Source organism: Euprymna scolopes, chromosome 14 (assembly GCF_053919585.1).
Source record: "Euprymna scolopes isolate OS-2025 chromosome 14, ASM5391958v1, whole genome shotgun sequence".
Taxonomy (NCBI): domain Eukaryota; kingdom Metazoa; phylum Mollusca; class Cephalopoda; order Sepiida; family Sepiolidae; genus Euprymna; species Euprymna scolopes.
Window position 1 is genome coordinate 96,217,823 of NC_136495.1, and position 21,398 is coordinate 96,239,220.

At 36.6% G+C, this 21,398-nt stretch overlaps 1 protein-coding gene across 9 annotated transcripts in view; it reads right to left on the minus strand.

Annotated features, from left to right (window-relative positions):
* Positions 1–21,398, minus strand: part of LOC145293177 (interferon-induced GTP-binding protein Mx1-like) — a 200,974-nt gene that overhangs the window by 129,368 nt on the left and 50,208 nt on the right. For 5 of the 9 annotated variants that reach the window (XR_013869679.1, XM_080139646.1, XM_080139647.1 and 2 more), the window contains 2 exons: positions 17,611–17,666; positions 12,348–12,542 (listed from right to left, as the gene is read on the minus strand). Coding sequence is in view for 8 of the 9 variants with exons in the window: in XM_080139646.1 (XP_079995772.1) it covers positions 12,348–12,542; positions 17,611–17,666 (251 nt within the window). In the remaining variant the exon portion in view is untranslated. Of the gene's footprint in view, positions 1–12,347; positions 12,543–17,610; positions 17,667–20,384; positions 20,494–21,398 lie in introns of all 9 variants that reach the window. The other 4 variants (XM_080139650.1, XM_080139648.1, XM_080139651.1 and 1 more) reach the window with 1 other exon arrangement.

Sequence of the window (21,398 nt, forward strand, 5' to 3'; positions counted from 1 at the left end):
GTTAGGATGTCTGCTGTGGAACGGGCTTGTCTAAATCCATATTGTTTGTCAGTCAGTAGTTTAGCATCTGTAAGATGATGGACTAGAGCATGGTTAATTATGGTCTCAAATATTTTGGCAAAAAGTGGGAGGAGGCTAATGGGGCGATAATTAGATGGGTCTGTCCTTTCGCCAGAATTCTTGAATACTGGTACAACAGAAGCAGTTTTCCAACAGCCCGGAAAGCAAGCTTCATTAAGGCATTTGTTGTAGAGTTTGGAGAGAACTGGAGCTACTTCGGCTGAGCACTTTTTTAATAGCACAGCTGGGATAAGATCGGGTCCACATGCTTTTGAGGTGTCAAGGTTTTTTATGATAGCATGCACCTGAGCAGGGGTGGTTTTCAGATCGTCTAGTGTGGCGTCTGTCCGCATAGGAAAGTCAGGTAGGGGGTGGTTGGAAGGGTCCAGTGTGGAGTTTGAGGCAAACCGACTGGCAAGCATGTTAGCCTTGTCGGTTGCTGAGGAGACAACCTCGTGATTGTTGGTTAGTGGGGGAATTGTTGATTGCCCATTATTTACTACACTGTTGTAGATTTTCCAGAAGTCTCGAGTTCCTAGTTTTTGTGCTTCGATGCGCTTTTTAGTGGTTTCCGTAAATTCTCTCTTAGCTGTCGCTATTTCTTTCTTAACGTTATTTCTAGCTTCTATATACTTCAGTCTGTTTGAACTGGACTGATGTCGGTTAAACCTACGGTATGCATGCTGCTTTTGAGCAATGGCAGTTGCACAAGTCGACGTAAACCATTCGGGAGAGTGGGGCTTACTATAAAATTTCCGCATGGGAATATTCGCTTCGATTGCAGTTTTGAACCAGTCAGTGGTCTCGTTTGCACATTGTTCAGCAGGGAGAGAGAAAATATTTTTCCATGGAGCATCTCTAATTAGTTCCCTGATGGCTTCCCAGTCAGCCTTATAATATCTCGTTGTTTTGAGCACTGGCTCTTCAGTTTTGGCTCTAGAGTTTAGGGCGATTTCAACCATTATCACTGCATGATCAGCGTTCCTGAGTGGGCTGTGGGCCTTCGTTATGCAGTCATCGGGAACTGTGGTCAAAAACAGATCTAGAAGTGATGCGTGTTGTTCTTCCTGGTCAGGGAAAGGGGTTGGAAACGTAACAATTTGTGATAGGGAAGCTATGGGTTGTGCTGCCCGCTGCATCTGTGTGAGTAGAGAATCCAAGCCAGTTTTTGTGGTGGACATTAAAGTTACCAAATACATGTATTTGTGCGCTAGTGTCGAGGGACAGTGCCGTGTCTATGCTGTCAGATACTTTGTTTATTATGGAGCAGTCCTGAGTCGAGGGAGAGCGGTAGAGAAAATAATAGTAGCTAATATTGTGTTGCATGTTTAGTCTAAAGCAAATAAAGGCTTGATCATCTGTTTCTAGGTTTGTTTCTCTAGTCAAGGGAAGGGTATTATGAATGTAAACTCCAAGTCCGTGCATATGTCTGTCAGAGTCCTTACGGCAGAGTGGGAGATATCCAGGCATGTTAAAGTGGTTAGAGGGAATGGAGGAGTGTAGGTTAGTCTCACTTAGTGCTAAGATATCCGGGGTATTTGTTAAGAGAAATGCTTCAACATCAGCTAAGTTAGTTCTAAGCCCACGGATATTTGTGAATGAGAGCCTCAAGGGAGGAGGCAAGTTGAATTTGTTTGTCCCTAATCCTGGTTTAAGCTTATTTTTAGATTGTACTGTCGTCATATTTTTTTTTAAGAGTTTCGGTAAGGGGGAGCTAAACAAGAGGTTATGCAGAGTTTCAAACATGCATCACAAGTAGACCATCAGCTGACCTTTCTCCAATTAGGATTGTGGCCTCAGGAAAGCCCACCGGGGATGAGTGCAGGGTCCCTTTCCATGCGCGTCATAGCACTACAAACAACCCGATATTATTCAACTGTTGATGGAGCAGCCGCTCTAAGCGCTACCAAAGAGTTAGGGTTCCTGTACTACCAGTCAGGAACAGCAGCCAGGAACTGTCAATCCGGTACCCTCAACCCATTAGAAGAAGGTCAACCCAATCTAATCGCTCAGGCATATCTTATACTCAAGCACTCCCAAATGTTCAGTTTTAGGGTTGGGGCGTGCTGGGAATGGGGAAGAACGGCGTTCATTGCCTTAGCCAGGAAACAAGATCTACCGCTGGGTGTTTCTGTCGAATCACTGAGATAGTGTCTCTGCGCTTGACTAATAGGCAAAGAAGGAGTATGGAAGCCGGGCGATAGACAGAGCCTATCTACTCCTTAAGCAATTTAGGTTTGCAAACTGGTGAATTTGTTTGAGTCACTAGCTCTAGGAAGGTTGTCATCCAAGACTGAAGAGGCCTCTCTCCTCTTTGGTTTAGTTTCAGAGTTTTCCTTCTCCTAGACGGATGATCTGGGAAGACCTACTGGGTCCGTCAGCCCTGAGAGGGTTTTCTCCGCGCCTAGGTTCTAATCCAGGTATTTCTGCGACCCCGCGTGGTTAGTGTTACTAGGTTAGTTTGTGGGGGATTATATCTCTACTGATTAGTTACACTCCTCAAAGTGATTTAGGGACATGCTATTTACTTGTTAATGGATAAAGGGGGTGGGTGAAGTTCATGCAGTGTAAGCGTCTATGTTTGTAAGAGGGCTTGTTAGGGAGGAGATAATGTGATTTTAGTCTTACCCTTTTTTTTATTTTATTTATGTTAGCTTAGGTCTAGGATAATGTTACAGTATGAGTAGGTATTAAGAATTGAGCTACGAGTTGTGCCCGAGCTATTTTAGATGATAGGAGGGTTAAGATGTAAGTGCAATATAGTATGGATAAGACAGCAAGTTTTGAGTCATGCGTAATTAGGTGAATAGATATATGGGCAGGTTTTCAGTAGGTGCGAATAGAGTTGAAGTTGTAGGTATTTTCTAGTAAGAGTCATGGGGCATTTTGCATAACAAGGAGTGTCGTTTCAATAACGTATTAATCGTTGCAAAACTCGAGACAGTTGTGTAGTGTAGATCGCTTTGTTTCTGAGTACTTTGGCTGTTAAGTACCTGCCTCTGTGTGCATAGGCTGTTAAATCCCTTACTGGATAGGAATGAGCTGTAATGCATGCCTTAGAGGTAGAAATGTATAGATGTTTAGTGATGGCTATTAAAACATTTTGCATGTGAGGGATTAGGGGCTGGAAGTTAGCGATTCCACTACAGATGCGGGGCAATGTGGGAGTTTAGTGGCGGATAGGTTGGAAGGAGTAGATTGTTAGCGTTCAAGAGAAGAGAGGTTATTTATTTACAGATAGATTTCCATTAGGATTTTTGAGTTACAGGTAAGGTTTAGTTTGAAGAAGAGGGAAATTTTTTTTTTTTTTTTTTTTTTTGCATGCAGGTAAGACAAACGCAATCGTCTTGGAGGTAAAATGTATAAGATTTCGTAGCTAGCTATTAGGTTTTTTTCCTCCCAGTTATAGGAACAGCTAGTTCGTTGGGATTTGGAATTGTAGTCATTAAGGTCAGGCGCAGGGTGTTGCATCTACTCAGAAAATTAGCCCTAGTATCACAGCTGGGATTATGTATATTGCAGTTACAAATATAGTGACAGTTAAATTATGAGCCACGTGCAGTGATTTGGTATGGTATGGGAATCATGGAGGACACTTTAATACAAGCGTACGGTGATTGCATATATTAAGTATACTACTTAAATAAAGTTCTTCTGTCTTCTATAGTATAAAGAAAGGTATTCCTAGCTCTGTTCTGTATTTTTGTATAAACTATTCGTTTCCGAGTAAGTTCTGTCCACAAAACGGCTCACATGGAACTAAAATGTTAAAGACCATTTCTACGCATATGTAATTAGAATGTATTAAATAAATACATTTAAAGAGAAGGTATAAACAGTTGGTTAAAGCTAAAAGAGAAAAAAAATAAATAAATAAAAAAAATAAAAAGGTAATAGAAACAGCTCGCATGGAAGCAAAGAGTTAAAGACAATATATGCGCATATAATTAAAATACATAAAATAGTCTAATTTAAAAAGCAGTTGCCATTTTGGTAAGATTAGGATTTGTTAAGTCACTTAGCTGTTTTTTTTCTTTGCCCACTACATTTTGTCGCGACAGTCAGCGAGTGTAACCAAGTTCTTAGTGTGAAGGTACCGTTGGTGGGGGCTTCACTTTCTTTCGCCGGATTTTGTATCTATTTATAGAGCGCACATGTGTATGATAATTTTACTTTTTTTTTTTTTTTTTTTTTTTTTTTTAGGTTAAGGTTCTGTCTTCTATAGTAGAAAGAAAGGTATTCCTAGCTCTGTTCTGTATTTTTGTATAAACTATTCGTTTCCGAGTAAGTTCTGTCCACAAAACGGCTCGCATGGAACTAAAATGTTAAAGACCATTTCTACGCATATGTAATGAGAATGCATTAAATAAATTTAAAGAGAAGGTTTAAATAAATTTAAAGAGAAGGTTTAAATAAATAAATTTAAAGAGAAGGTATAAACAGTTGGTTAAAGCTAAAAGAGAAAAAATAAATGAATAAAAACAATAAAAACAATAAAAAGATAATAGAAACAGCTCGCATGGAAGCAAAGAGTTAAAGACAATATATGCGCATATAATTAAAATACATAAAATAGTCTAATTTAAAAAGCAGTTGCCATTTTGGTAAGATTAGGATTTGTTAAGTCGCTTAGCTATTCATAACACCCTCCCCCTGACTAGAGAAACAAAACTAGAATCAGATGATCAGGTCTTTATGTGCTTCAGACTAAACATACAACACAATATTAGCTACTTGTATTTTCTCTACTGCTCTCCCTCAACCCAGGACTGTACTCTAATAAACAAAGTCTCTGACAGCATATATACAGCACTCTCCCACGATACTAGCGCATAAGTACATGTATTTGGTGACTCCAATGTCCACCACAGTAACTGGGTTGGATTCTCTGCTAACACAGATGCAGCTGGTAGCGTAACACATAGCTTCTCTATATCTCATTCCCTATCACAGACAGTTACATTTCCGACACGTTTCCTAGACCAGCAAGATCAGCATGTCTCACTTCTAGATCTCTTTCTGACAACGGTTCCCAAGGATTGTATAACGAATGCCCACAGCCCACTTGAGAATGCTAATCATGCTGTGATAATGGTAGAATCCAAAAACTGAAAACCCACTACTCAAAACAACGAGGTATTACAAAAAGGCTGACTGGGAAGCCATCAGGGACCTCATCAGAGATGCCTCATGGGGAAATATATTTTCTCTTCTAGCTGAACAGTGTGCAAATGAGACCACTGAATGGTTCAAAACTGCAATTGAAGCACATGTTCCCACATGGAAATTCTATAGCAAGCCCCACTCTCCCCAATGGTTTACCTCTACTTGTACAGCTGCCATTGCTTAAAGGCAGTATGCGTATCACAGATTTAACCGACATAAGTCCAGTTCAAACAGACAGAAGTATATAGAAGCGAAAAGTAATTGTAAGAGAGAAATAGCGACAGCTAAGACAGAATACACTGAAACCACCAGAAAACGCATTAAAGCACAGAAATTAGGAACTCGTAATTTTTGGAAAATCTACCACAGTGTAGTAAATAATGGGCAGTCAACGATTCCCCCACTATCAAACAATCATGAGGTTGTTTGCACGGCAATCGAGAAAGCTAACCTGTTCGCCAGTCGGTTTGCCTCAAACTACACATTGGACCCGCCACACCACTCCCTCTCTGACTTTCCTTTGCGGACAGACGTCACACTAGATGATTTGAAAATCACCCCTTCTCAGGTACATGGTAACATAAAAAACCTAGACACCTCAAAAACATGTGGACCCGATTTCATTCCGGCTGTGCTTTTAAAAAAATTCTCAGCTGAAGTTGCTCCAGTTCTCTCCAAACTTTACAACAAATGCCTTAATGAATCTTGCTTTCCTGATTGCTGGAAAACTGCTTCTGTGGTACCAGTTTTCAAGAATTCTGGCGAAAGAACCAAGCCAGTAAATTAGCGGCCCATTAGTCTTCTCCCACTTTTCGCCAAAATATTTGAGTCCTTAATCAGTAGAGATATAATCCCCCACAAACTAACCTAGTAACACTAACCACGTGGGGTCGCAGAAATACCTGGATTAGAACCTAGGCGCGGAGAAAACCCTCTCAGGGCTGACGGACCCAGTAGGTCTTCCCAGATCATCCGTCTAGGAGAAGGAAAACTCTGAAACTAAACCAAAGGGGAGAGAGGCCTCTTCAGTCTTGGATGACAACCTTCCTAGAGCTGGTGACTCAAACAAATTTACCGGTTTGCAAACCTAAATTGCTTAAGGAGTAGATAGGCTCTGTCTATCGCCCGGCTTCCATACTCCTTCTTTGCCTATTAGTCAAGCGCAGAGACACTATCTCAGTGATTCGACAGAAACACCCAGCGGTAGATCTTGTTTCCTGGCTAAGGCAATGAACGCCGTTCTTCCCCATTCCCAGCACGCCCCAACCCTAAAACTGAACATTTGGGAGTGCTTGAGTATAAGATATGCCTGAGCGATTAGATTGGGTTGACCTTCTTCTAATGGGTTGAGGGTACCGGATTGACAGTTCCTGGCTGCTGTTCCTGACTGGTAGTACAGGAACCCTAACTCTTTGGTAGCGCTTAGAGCGGCTGCTCCATCAACAGTTGAATAATATCGGGTTGTTTGTAGTGCTATGACGCGCATGGAAAGGGACCCTGCACTCATCCCCGGTGGGCTTTCCTGAGGCCACAATCCTAATTGGAGAAAGGTCAGCTGATGGTCTACTTGTGATGCATGTTTGAAACTCTGCATAACCTCTTGTTTAGCTCCCCCTTACCGAAACTCTTAAAAATAAATATGACGACAGTACAATCTAAAAATAAGCTTAAACCAGGATTAGGGACAAACAAATTCAACTTGCCTCCTCCCTTGAGGCTCTCATTCACAAATATCCGTGGGCTTAGAACTAACTTAGCTGATGTTGAAGCATTTCTCTTAACAAATACCCCGGATATCTTAGCACTAAGTGAGACTAACCTACACTCCTCCATTCCCTCTAACCACTTTAACATGCCTGGATATCTCCCACTCTGCCGTAAGGACTCTGACAGACATATGCACGGACTTGGAGTTTACATTCATAATACCCTTCCCTTGACTAGAGAAACAAACCTAGAAACAGATAATCAAGCCTTTATGTGCTTTAGACTAAACATGCAACACAATATTAGCTACTATTATTTTCTCTACCGCTCTCCCTCGACTCAGGACTGCTCCATAATAAACAAAGTATCTGACAGCATAGACACGGCACTGTCCCTCGACACTAGCGCACAAATACATGTATTTGGTAACTTTAATGTCCACCACAAAAACTGGCTTGGATTCTCTACTCACACAGATGCAGCGGGCAGCACAACCCATAGCTTCACTATATCTCACTCCCTATCACAAATTGTTACGTTTCCAACCCCTTTCCCTGACCAGGAAGAACAACACGCATCACTTCTAGATCTGTTTTTGACCACAGTTCCCGATGACTGCATAACGAAGGCCCACAGCCCACTCAGGAACGCTGATCATGCAGTGATAATGGTTGAAATCGCCCTAAACTCTAGAGCCAAAACTGAAGAGCCAGTGCTCAAAACAACGAGATATTATAAGGCTGACTGGGAAGCCATCAGGGAACTAATTAGAGATGCTCCATGGAAAAATATTTTCTCTCTCCCTGCTGAACAATGTGCAAACGAGACCACTGACTGGTTCAAAACTGCAATCGAAGCGAATATTCCCATGCGGAAATTTTATAGTAAGCCCCACTCTCCCGAATGGTTTACGTCGACTTGTGCAACTGCCATTGCTCAAAAGCAGCATGCATACCGTAGGTTTAACCGACATCAGTCCAGTTCAAACAGACTGAAGTATATAGAAGCTAGAAATAACGTTAAGAAAGAAATAGCGACAGCTAAGAGAGAATTTACGGAAACCACTAAAAAGCGCATCGAAGCACAAAAACTAGGAACTCGAGACTTCTGGAAAATCTACAACAGTGTAGTAAATAATGGGCAATCAACAATTCCCCCACTAACCAACAATCACGAGGTTGTCTCCTCAGCAACCGACAAGGCTAACATGCTTGCCAGTCGGTTTGCCTCAAACTCCACACTGGACCCTTCCAACCACCCCCTACCTGACTTTCCTATGCGGACAGACGCCACACTAGACGATCTGAAAACCACCCCTGCTCAGGTGCATGCTATCATAAAAAACCTTGACACCTCAAAAGCATGTGGACCCGATCTTATCCCAGCTGTGCTATTAAAAAAGTGCTCAGCCGAAGTAGCTCCAGTTCTCTCCAAACTCTACAACAAATGCCTTAATGAAGCTTGCTTTCCGGGCTGTTGGAAAACTGCTTCTGTTGTACCAGTATTCAAGAATTCTGGCGAAAGGACAGACCCATCTAATTATCGCCCCATTAGCCTCCTCCCACTTTTTGCCAAAATATTTGAGACCATAATTAACCATGCTCTAGTCCATCATCTTACAGATGCTAAACTACTGACTGACAAACAATATGGATTTAGACAAGCCCGTTCCACAGCAGACATCCTAACTGTGATCTCTGAATGTATATACCATTCACTGGACAAAGCTGGGGAGGGCAGAGTGGTAGCTCTAGATATATCTAAGGCTTTTGACAGGGTATGGCATGAGGGTCTCCTCAGTAAAATCAGATCATACGGTATCACTGGTAGAATACTTAACATAATTAAATCCTTCTTAGATAAGAGAAAAATCCAGGTTGTCCTCGACGGTCGTACATCTAAACAATGATATAAATGCGGGGGTTCCCCAGGGTTCTATCCTTGGACCTCTACTGTTCCTGATATTCATAAATGACCTCCCCGACAACATTGCCTCTGAGATGGGTATATATGCTGATGACACTACACTCTATGGCAGACACGACAGGAAGACGAATGAACACATTTCTAAAGAAATGGCAGAAACACTAGAGGAAGACCTCCAATCTGTAGTGGAATGGGGACAAAAGTGGTTGGTCGCGTTCAATGCTGCCAAGAATAAACTAGTTTCATTCAATAATTACAAGAAACCCGCTCTACCACCCATAGCAATGGCCAACGACTCTTTACCTGAGAGTCCATCTTTCAAACTCCTTGGCCTAACGTCCACAGGAAACATGAGTTGGAACAATTACATTGAAGGCATTGCCAGGGCCGCTGCAAGAAAGGTGGGCTCTCTCTACCGTGCTAGAAAACTACTAACACCCGAAAGTATTCTGTACCTCTATAAGGCCACCATTCGCCCATGTATGGAGTATTGCTGCCACATCTGGGCTGGTGCATCTGCTACTAGTCTCTCGCTCCTTGACAAGGTTCAAAAGAGAGTCGCAAACCTGATAGGCTCTGAACTGGCATCTAAGCTTCAGCCTCTGTCCCATCGACGAAATGTTGCATCCCTCTGCCTTTTCTACAAGTATTTTAGTGGCGAATGCTCTGACGAACTGCAATCACTTGTGCCCCCACGACGTGAGCACCCTCGACAAACCCGACAGGCTGCTAAATCCCACCCCCACACTGTAGAGATCCCTAGATGTAAAAGATCTTTTTACTCCAATAGTTTCTTCCCCAGAACCGCTAGACTCTGGAATTCCATTCCAGGTCCCTGCTTCCCCAACAGTACTGACGTGCAGAAGTTCAAGTGTAACGTGAACCGACACCTTGCTGCCCAAATCCCTACATAGTACCCCAGTAGTTGTTGCCCCTGATAGTAGCCCCCTACACCAAAGTGGCAATTTGCCTTGTTTGGGGTGAAAATGTAATAAAAAAAATAAAAAAAAAAATTAATCAAGCTCTAGTCCATCACCTTACAGCTGCTAAAGTCCTGACTGACAATCAATATGGATTTAGGCAAACCCGTTCCACAGCAGATATCCTAACTGTAATCTCTGAATGTATATACCGTTCACTGGACAAAATAGGGAAGGGTAGAGCAGTAGCCCTCGATATATCTAAGGCTTTTGACAGGGTATGGCATGATGGTCTTCTAAAGAAAATTAGATCATATGGTATCACTGGAAGAATACATAATGTAATTAAATCCTAAGTAAGAGAAAAATCCAGGTTGTCCTCGACGGTCATACATCTAAACAATATGATATAAATGTGGAAGTACTTCAGGGGTCTATCCTTGGACCTTTATTATTCTTGATATTCAGAAGTGACCTCCCTGATAAAATTGTTTCTAAGATGGGTATATTTGCTGATGATACCACTCTCTATAACAGGTACAAGGAGAAAACAAATGAACACATATCTAAGGGAATGGCAGAAACACCAGAGGATGACCTTCAGTCTGTAGTGGAATGGGGACAAAAATGGATGGTCACATTCAATGCTGCCAAGACTAAGCTTTTTTCCTTCAATAATTACAAGAAACCTTCTCTACCACCAATAGCAATGGCCAAGAACATATTACCCAAAAGTACTTCCTTTAAACTCCTTGGCTTAATGTTTACGAACTACAAGCACTTGTACCTCCTCGATGTGAATACCCCCGACAAACCCAACAAGCAGCTAAATTCCACTCCTTCATAGTAGAGACCCCTATATGTTAGAAAGCCTTCTACTCCAATAGTTTCGTCCCCAGAACTGCTAGACTTTGGAACTCCCTTCCGGGAGTCTGCTTTCTCAACTGTATTGACATGCAGAAGTTCGAATGTAATGTGAACAGACATTTTGCTACTCATCTCCCCTGCAACTTACGTCTCTGATAGTAGCCCTCTACTTCAAATTGGCACTTATCTTGTCTTTAGTAACATTTATTTTTTGTATATTTGTTTTTTTTTTTTCCATCCTGTTTGTATTTTCTTGAATCTTGTTAAAAATGACTGTTATTTATTCCTTTCTTTTTCTGTTAAAGTTTACTCTACCATTTATTTTTAGTTCATATCAGAACTTTGATTAAAACTGATTAGTTAATGAATTTTCTAGTTAAATTACCCATTTGTGTTCATGAAGGGGTGTCGGGGGGAGAGTGGAGCATTTCTTCTACAATTAATTCCTATTTTAGTCATGTAAATTATTAGAGACAAAGTGTTATAACACACAAACAAACAAAACATTTTAATGGATTGAAATATATTTAAAAAAACAACAACAAAAAAAAAAAACAAATGAAGCTATAACTCTTACGATTGATGCTAAAATATTGTTTTTACCTGTCAGGTAAAAGTTACATTTTTGGTTTCAAGAATGCACAAAGTCTTTTTCAAAAAATACACCAAACTTTAAAATATTTGGAGATATTCAATGAAAAGTTTTATTTATTATTATGAGAACAGACTGAAAAAATTCTCATGTAAAGATTATTTGTTTTAATTGAAAATAATGTTTGCTGTGTTATCAATAAAAAGGATTGTTTCTTTTATTTATATTGACAATATTATCAAAGGTCATGAAATTACCTAAATACAGTTTTAATTAAATAAGCTTTTAATTAATAAAAAATAATGTCACTTACTTTGCTATATTTTATTGGATTAAAATTAACCTTCCTAAATGCATGTATCCAAATGGAGAATTGTTTTCTCTCTTTAAGGAAATGAAAATATGTACAATTAGAAATATGATCTCCTATTGCTTACATGCTGCCATGAGAATGTGATGCCCTTCTTCAGTTAACAGGTTTTGCTTTTGGTAGCCTTGAAACAAACCTAATTTTTGCCAATTTCTCCACCCTAAATTCATAAAATAGTTGATTCTCCCAGCTGAATTCATAAAATATAGTTGATTCTTACACTTAAATTCATAAATAATAGTAGATTCCTCCACCTAATTCATAAAATATAGTTAATTCTCTACCAAAATATGTAAATTATAGTTGATTCTGCCATATATATATATTCATAAAATATAGTTGATTCTTTCAACTAAATTCATAAGATGTAGTTGATTCTTTCAACTAAGTTCATAAAATATAGTTGATTCTTATGCTTAAATTCTTAAAATATAGTTGATTCCTCCACTTAAATTTGTAAAATATAGTTGCTTCCTATATCTAAATGCATAAATTATATTTTATTCCTCCACCTAAATTTATAAAATATAGTTGATTCTCCCACCTAAATTTGTAATATATAATAAATTTCTTCACCGAATTCATCTCACTATAGTTGAAACAATATGGTGACACACCTAATTATGTCATGTAATGAGTAAAATTTCAAATAAAAACATTTTATTTGCAATGACGATTAAAAATATAAGATTTTTTTACATGGCAGTGAAATTGTAAAGAAAGAAAATAAATATGTTACCTGAACCACGAGGAAGCTGAATACCAGAAATGGCTTCAAGAATTGAACTTTTCCCAGAACTCTGATCTCCAATTACGATAACTGTTGGTAACTGTAGACACTCATCCAAGCCATAGTTTCGGAGGTTGTCAATCGCATCAAGAAATGGGCGTACCTCATCGTTAAAAATTTTAGGTAAAACTTTTTGGTTGAGTTCTTAAAAATAAAAAAATGAAATACAAATAAAAAAATTTTCAAAATGCTTCTTTTTAAAAAAAAATGGGCATTATAAATTTTTGGTTTGAATCTTAAAAATAAAAACAAAAAATTTAAAAAATAAAAATCAAAAAGTAGGAAATTGTAATATATAAAACTTTTGGGTTGAAATCTTAAATATAAGAACAAAAAATAATTATCAAAAAGCTGGAAATTATAATATAAACATTTTTATATTTATTTTGAGGAGCTCATTCAAAATGACATCACATTTCAACTGCAGAAAGTGCAAGGCAGTAACTGTACACAATAGCAAGTAGAACTCTTTGAAATAGTGACTTTGTCTACTTGGTATGCCATATCAAATGCAGCAACATGCCCCAATATTCCACAAGGATATCAACTTCAAAGGATTAATCACTCTAGAAATCTCCACTATGAGAGGTGTGAACATGTGAATGCAGGTATTCATGGCACAGGTCATGTTGTGCAAATCTGAAATCTGTGCTAGATTCTGACCTTGTCGCAGTGTCAATTACATCATTTTGCTACTACAAACAAAAGCACAACTCCCGATTAAAATAAGTAACAACATTTTAAGTGCTTCTATATAGTAAGGGCGAAATTAAAAAAATCAAAATATTGAATTTCAAGTAAAACGAATGTTACCTAATTGTTATGTTGCAAAGAGTAACATATGCAAAGATTATGAAAAATGATAAGATAGAAAAATAATTAAGAATGAAAACAGAAATTTGTGAAATCAGAAATTGAGCGATTTCACTAAATTTGGCTTAATAAAAAAAAGAAAAGTTAGATGAGGTAATTATGTTCCAAATTTCTGAGAACTGTTTTGCTTACGTCACATGACGCAAACGCAATTCAAAATGTCAGACATTTGTTCCTCATATAATTCTTACTAAAAATTGTTTTTCATTAACAATTATTTTTCTATCTTATCGTTTTTCATAATTTTTGTATATATTACTACTTGCAACATGACAATTATATAAGTACCATTTATTTTACTTGAAATTCAATATTTCGATTTCTCACTATGTAGAAGCAGCAAATTTTAAATTCTTATGGATGTTCTTCTACAGAACAAGTTTTATAAACCAAAAATCTAACCAGATCAAAACATGTTGATGTATATTTTCTGTGCAAGTCCTTTTGCATCATATAAGCCTTACAGAAAGCATACAACAGATCCAGCTGAAGAAGCACGATTAAAGCTTGGAAAAGTGCTGTATTTCTGCTGTGCTTAAAAGGAATGATGAAAAATGCTTACATATAAAAATAGCGTGATATATCTTTATTGTCAGTTGCAGTGAATGAGTGAAGAAGATGAAGAATGCTCAAGAAGTTTTCTTAAACTACCAGTCCACTCGCAATATAAATTTTGGGTTTGTTTATATAATAATTTGGGACACCCACATTTCTACCTGTAAACACCATTTTGGGATTTCACCTTCACTGTCAATCTAGGCAGGTAAGTCTAGGGTGTTTATTTAGCGAGAGGTTATTCTCATCCGCAGCCAACCTTTGCAGGTGGATTTGAATCAATGAACTATTGATTTATTTCTTTCAGTCAGGTGCGTGATTTATTTCTTTCAGTCAGGTGCGTGACTGTGTCAAATACATTTTATTCCTGCCAGGTAATATTTCTGCTACACTGTCTGATATTCAGCAAAAGTATTACTACAAGTGACATTCCAAATGTTGGTTTTTCCTGAATGGAAGAAAAAGTTGCATTGCTGTCAGTGTTGTAGAGTCAGAATTTTTTAATCCTATGAATCAGAGTCAGACCTATTGTTTTCTATGTAACCCAGATTGCTATCAAAGCTTTTTCAACCCCATTAATCAAGTCCAACTGATTCTCCTCGATAAGGATCAAAGTATAGTATCTGTTTTTTCCTTCGTCAATAAATATAAATTTTTCTATTTATAAATTCTTCTAGACTGAGTCAATTTATATCTTTATTTAATTGCAGCCATCAAATTAACGTTGGCCATTTTCAAGAGGTGTATATACTGTTCATTTACATTTGTCTCTTCCGAAAGTTTTCAAAGAGACTTTTTTATTATCTGCTCTAAGGTGATAATTTGCTCTATAGTTTATCTCTCTCATTGATATGCAGCTTGGGAATGATGCATATAAAGATCTCCTTTGAAATGTTCCAGTACTTCAGCTCTGGTTTGTAGTTATTTCTGGATAATCTTGTCAAGTACTCAAAAGATGTTTACCTTTCTATTAACTATTGCTGAAGACTAAATGCATGAGAACTGATTAAAAAAAACTCCTCTTAAAATCAACATTGATGTGATGCTGGTATGTCGGTATCATGGAAGGTCGGTAGGCATGTTAAGGAGAGGGATATTCATCAGCTCTTGTATTTACTAGATATATGTGTTCATAACAACTTCAGTTAAAAGGAACAACATTACGGAACATACATTTAAAAGGGAGACATCAAAAGAGAGGACGCTAAAGCCGAAATATATTATATAAAAGTAAACATTTATTTAACAAGTAAATCAGTATTCGTGCAATGTATTCTCAGTACATTGATACAGGAACGTGTGTGAGTTCTTATAAGTTCTTTGATGTTCCCACATGGGAAGCATGAATCAGTTTGTTGTATTATTATTTGTGTCCTTAAGAAAGATGTGATCATTGTAAGTCGATCGTTGCTTTGCATTTTTAATTTTAAATGAAGATTACACCTGTCATGGTGAAAGAAATGTGCAGCTGATTACATTGGAGACTCAGGTGAAAGAGAGAAAGAGATAGAGAGTGGAAAGTGGAAAAAGACTGCGAAAAGGAAGTAGAGATACTACCTGTCAGGTAAATTGAAAACTAAAACAGGAGCACATAACCGGTATTGATGAATGCTTGTGTGCGCAACATATCTATTTGCATATCAGTCTGTAAAGTGTATGCCCGACAACATGAATGTGAATAAGATATTTTTCATTGTATATTTCTTGGCAATAAAATTTCAAAATAGAGAGTAGAGATAGCTCTCCAGGTACAATTATTTACTTTGTATGATTGATGAGGGAGGGCTTCCCTGGTGAACCAGAACCTCACATGAAAAATAAACAGTTCATTTGAGAACTTAACATAAGAGATTTTAAAATTAAAATTCTTGCCAGAATATCATTTAAGATCCTAAGAAATATGAAGCACTAATTCTACTTGTTTTTCTTATGAAGATGGTTCAAAAACAAGTTCTAGTTTAGGAATTTTAGATCCTGTGCTGAAAGAAAAAAAAAGAACTCTTTAACTTCTGCTTATACTCTCCAGAAGTGAGTAACTTCCCTTGAGTTTTATTTCCTTTTTCTTTCTTTCTTTTAATAAACTGCAGATTTGCAGTGAATCGTTCCCTGCTTAGTTCTCAGTAACATAAAGCTTCTTTCAAGCTTCCACAGTTTTGGACTTTTTCATTACAACTTATTTTATTGAGAATGAAGAAATACTTAAAACCTGAATGGCTGGATTTGGATCCTACAAGAATGGACACTGCTGACATGTGGCAACACTGGACGAAGTCATTCACAATATTCCTTGAGGTGGTTAATGGCTCACAACTAACAGACGAGTTACAACTAAATTTATTAATTAACCTGGTGTCTCCGGCAATATTTAACCACATTTCCAATATTAATGACAACCAGACAGCCATGAATGCCCTCAAGGAGGTTTTTGTCCATCTAAAAACAGCATCTTCTGCAAGCATTTATTGGCCACTTGTCGCCAATAAACAAATGAAAGCATGGACCAATATCTACAGTCCTTGAAAGAACTCGCCAAGGACTGGGATTTCCAGGCCGTGATGGCTATATAAGCGAGGTATGAGTACATCAGCGATGCATTTATAAACAGAATTTCATCATCCCACATCAGACAGAGACTTCTAGAGAACAAGAAACTTGACCTACATACTGCATATGATCAAGCTTTTATGTTGGAATCGGTCTAAAAACAATTGTCGACATACGCTCAGTCGGACTCCTTGACTACGTTTATATCTGCAGTTAAAACTGAAGAGGAAGAGTCTATGTGCGAGGAGCAACTCACAGCAATGGCACTCCTGGGACAGAAATACTTCTTCTGTAGAAACCCAACACATGACTGGGTGAGGTGCTCCGCCAGAAATGCAGTATGTAAAAACTGTAAGAAAAAGAGGCATTTTGCACATGTCTGCAGATCTTCAACAGCAGCTGCTATATATTACGGTGAGACTCTTCTTGTTTCATCAGTTCCTTCTTTAAATTTCTCATTTGTCCTTATGGGGAAAAGTCAAAGGTGAACCTATGAAAATACTCGTCGATACTGAGAGCTCTGAAAATTTCATCCATCCTGATAAAGTTAAGAAGGTCGGGTTAGCAGTCTCGCCAAGTTCTGAGAGAAATTTAATAGCCAGCAGTTCTCATGCATCCTCCACTCTTGGACATTGTGGTGTATCTCTGAGTCTGAATGGAAGGGAGTACGATAATGTCAAGCTGTCGATTGTGGCAGACCTATGCAGTGACATTATTCTCGGGCATAAATTTCTAAACCAACATTCGTCTGTAGAAATACCTTTCAGAGTACCCCCTCCCCTTCTCACTTTTTGTGGACTAACTGCCATTAAAAATGTCCCTTATTCTTCTCTCTTTACAAACCTAATCTGATTTAATATTTAATAGATTTTGATCAGTATATTAATAATGTATTAATAGTTTAAATGTCTGGAGATAAAATCTTTTTTTCATTTTTAAGATTCAATTCATAAAGTAGAACGAGTTTGTTTTACATGGAGATATCCAATTCCCTTCAAAGAGCACTCTAGATGGGGAAAAAATAAAAATTGACCCAGAAGAACTCTTCCACTTCCAACCGAGAACATCACAAATATTATATCTTGATCCCAGTCCGATGTCTCAAAGCAGAAATGAACATTGTACAATAACAACAAATTAGTGAAAAAGATCCAGTAATGACAGAAATGCAACAATGTGTAAATAATCAGCAGCACATTGCACCATTTACACATGTAGAGAGAAAATAAATTAAATTTACCTGTCATTTTGGAAAACTCAGGAGGAATGTTAATTTCAGGATTGCGTAAAGGAACTCTGAAAAGAAAAATTCAGTGTGAGTGACTCTTGAAGGTAGAAATAAGTGAAAAATTTGGAGGAAAACCTCTTAACAAGAAATCAGAAATCTCTATTAATTACAGACATAATAAATCAAACACACTTGATAGCTTACAAAAAATACAATTTAATTTTGATTTTGATTTTGTTTGTTCATCATTTTGAAACTGATTTATAATTTACAATTATTAATATTTATGCTCAATATTAATATAACTCTAGAATAAATATACCTATTGAGCTTATTATATATCTACAGTACTATGAGCACTGTTCTTTTAAACTATTAATACATTAACATAAACTTTGCTCTTTAGACTCCAGGTCTAATTTCCTCCATAATATACATACATTATATATATATGCATACATTATTTTATATATATATATATATATATATATATATATATACACACACACATATATATATATATATATATATATATACACATATAAAGTAAAAATGGTCAAACACTTTTTGAAGACAGTTATGTTTGAATTTCAAATTTCTCATTTATATATATATACAGGGTGGGCCAAAATAAGGGTCCTATCTTTAAATTTGAATAACTTCCACAAAATAAAAGTTAAACTCATAAAACTTTATGTGTGTGTAGACTGACTCTTCCGAGATTTTTTTGAAATAAACAAAACAAATTTTGGCCGAAAAACACTTCTTAAAACTGACATGAATTTATGAATTTTTAAAAATAGGACCCTTATTTTGGCCCACCCTGTATATATATATATATATATATATATATATATATATATATATATATATATATATATACTTTCCCTTACTCTATGATTTAAACAGTTTAAAAACTTTTAATTATGATTTTCTATGTTTATTGTATTTAGCAAATTAGGTATAAACCATTAATAATGCTAATATTTTATCCTCTGAGGAGATGGGTAGACATCAAAAACCTATAGGTTAAGGAGATATCCTTATTGAAATGTATTCTTTGTCTTGCACATAATAAAAATTCTAGATTTGAAATTTAACCATTTCACGTCATAAAATTACAACAACTAAATTATGATATATATATATATATATATATATATATATATATATATATATATATATATATATATATATATATATATATATATGGTAGCTTCCTTCAATTTTTATCCACTGTGTTAGAAAGACTATGGATACCAACTGTAAGGAAACCTGTGCATGAAATATTTGTGGCAAGAGTTGCACAATCTCCAACCACACATCTCCTGAGTTGGCATTGTTAAATATCAGTGACAAATGGAGGTTAAGGACGACTGAAAACAATGCTGAAATAAGCAAAGTCACCCATCTCAACGTTGTTTAACTTCGGTGATCTGGCAATAACCAGTGTGTCAACGTGATTATATATGTATATATAACTTGTGTGTGTATATATGTATACACACACAAATATATATATACTTACATGTGCATACATGTGTGTGTGTGTATACACACACACACACACAGAGTCATATATATATATATATATATATATATATATATATATATATTGATTAATTAAGTTCATGTGTATTGTTGATAATAACTAAAAACCAATATTTCTTCAAACGTGTTCAAGACATATAAAGAGCTTTTATATAAATAAAATTCTATAAACATTGTAAGGAGTCTATGCAGAACGATCAACATTTCAACATTTTCATATTTCATCAGGACTTTAGGTGAAACTCACAATCATAAAATAAAATAAAATAAAATTTACCCAGAATGCCACAGAAAAGATGAGACGAACGATCCTTTTCTACCTCCTTCAGATCCTCTTGGTAGGCATTAACCCCTCATCCCCGTCGCTCGTCTGATTCAACCTTGATTCTAAAACCACTTAATTTTCCCACATCTCCCGCCTTTGAGCACCCAGGGCCAGCCCAGTTGACCACCTAAAGAGTAATTTGATCCCACATTATTTAGTGTTAGCTACCAAGTAGATAAAAGTTAAAAATTAAAAAGTGAAGAAGTGTTTTTAGATATCATATACATGTTTGCTAGAGTTTCTTAAATTAATGAAACTAAAAATCGCCATTTACCTTATTTGTTAACTGGGTTAGTTAAATGGATTTCTTTATATTTTCACCCAAACTAGTCTCTTCATTTTAACTGGATAAAACATACACACAAATATAAATGTGTGTACATAAATGCACCCTCATGCACACAATATCTGTCAATACTCAAACCAGATGACCGATGAGGATGAGGGAGTAAATGCCTACTAAAAGGATCTAAAGAGAATAGAACAGAGTTGTTCTTGTATTTTCTGTGGCATTCTAGGTAAATTTTATATATATTTATATAGATTACATTGACTGAAACAGTTTGAAAATAACACTCAAGTAGTCCGAAGAATCCAATTAATATTAATAATCAATTCTCATCTTGAAAATTAAGAAACGTTGCACAGATGTTGTTTTGTATTGTTTTCTCTTTTTTCTTTCTTTTGTTCCTCTTTTTTACTCTGTTTCTCTTTCTCTCTTTTTTCTTCTGTTTCTTTCTATTTAATAAATTTATAAATAAAATGAATTGATGTCTTTGTGTAAAATATTTAAAATGCTGATGTAAGGTGCATGCTAGAGTAAATTGTGAAAGAGAAAGACATAAAATTTACATAGAAAAGTATATTTAATTACTTTTATCTTTTTAATTGTAATAATTTTATTAGTCACCTTTTTGATGCATTTTTCACTCCGTTTCTGCTTTTTGTTTTTCGTGTTAATGTTTCACTTCTTTCCAGCACTGTTTCTGTTTTTTCCATTTCCGTTCGACACCTTTACTCTAAAGAAAATGTAATACATTTTAAAATTGTTGTTTTTAAATTGATTCTTCTACATTTTGGGGATAGGGGTGGCTAAGGTCCGTCCTCTGTCGTCTATAATATAAATCTCACTTGTCTGTTTAAATGTATGTATGTATGTTTGTATGTCTGCCTAAAACTTTCGACAGAGGTGACGTGTTAAAATGTTTTTGACTCCTAATGGGGTATGCCACTAATGATTTCGACGATCGTTTTTATAGCCACAAGTTATAATAAACAACCAATCAGAAGCTTCCAAAGTTACTATAAAAATTGTCGAATTTTGGATTCAATCAGTTCACTGGTCTCCATCATGAGCCTGAATTTGATTCTTCACCACCATCTTTGTTACTAGGAATTACTTAAAACTCAAGATCGGAACTGCACTGATTCTTTGTGCCATCTTTGTTCAACATAATGTCTCAACACTTAATTTTCATGAGAGCGGTATTGTTTTGAAGCTCAACCCTTCGGATGACAAATATCGAAAAATTGGCTAAATACATTAATTCCTTCACCTTCAACTGGGCACTTTTCTTTAGGCAAGGGTCGCTTTTTTCACCGATATTTTCGAAAGTCATTCTCTCTTTGACTGACTAGCTTTAATTCAAACCTATATCACTTTCGGTTTAGCGATGGCCCCAACAGCAAATACGCCGCTTTTTTTTTTTCACGTTCTTTTCGTCCTTCGCAGTATGGGTTTGAGCCTGCCTACTATGACTTTTTTTTTTTGCTGAACACACACTTCCAAACACCTGGGCAACGCCAGGTACCCAGACTAGTTTTAAATAAAGGAAAAAGCCCCTCTGCACCCCCATTTTTAAAAAATTTATTCTGTTGTTTCACATAAATGAGATACAATATAAATGTGAATAACTTGAAAAAC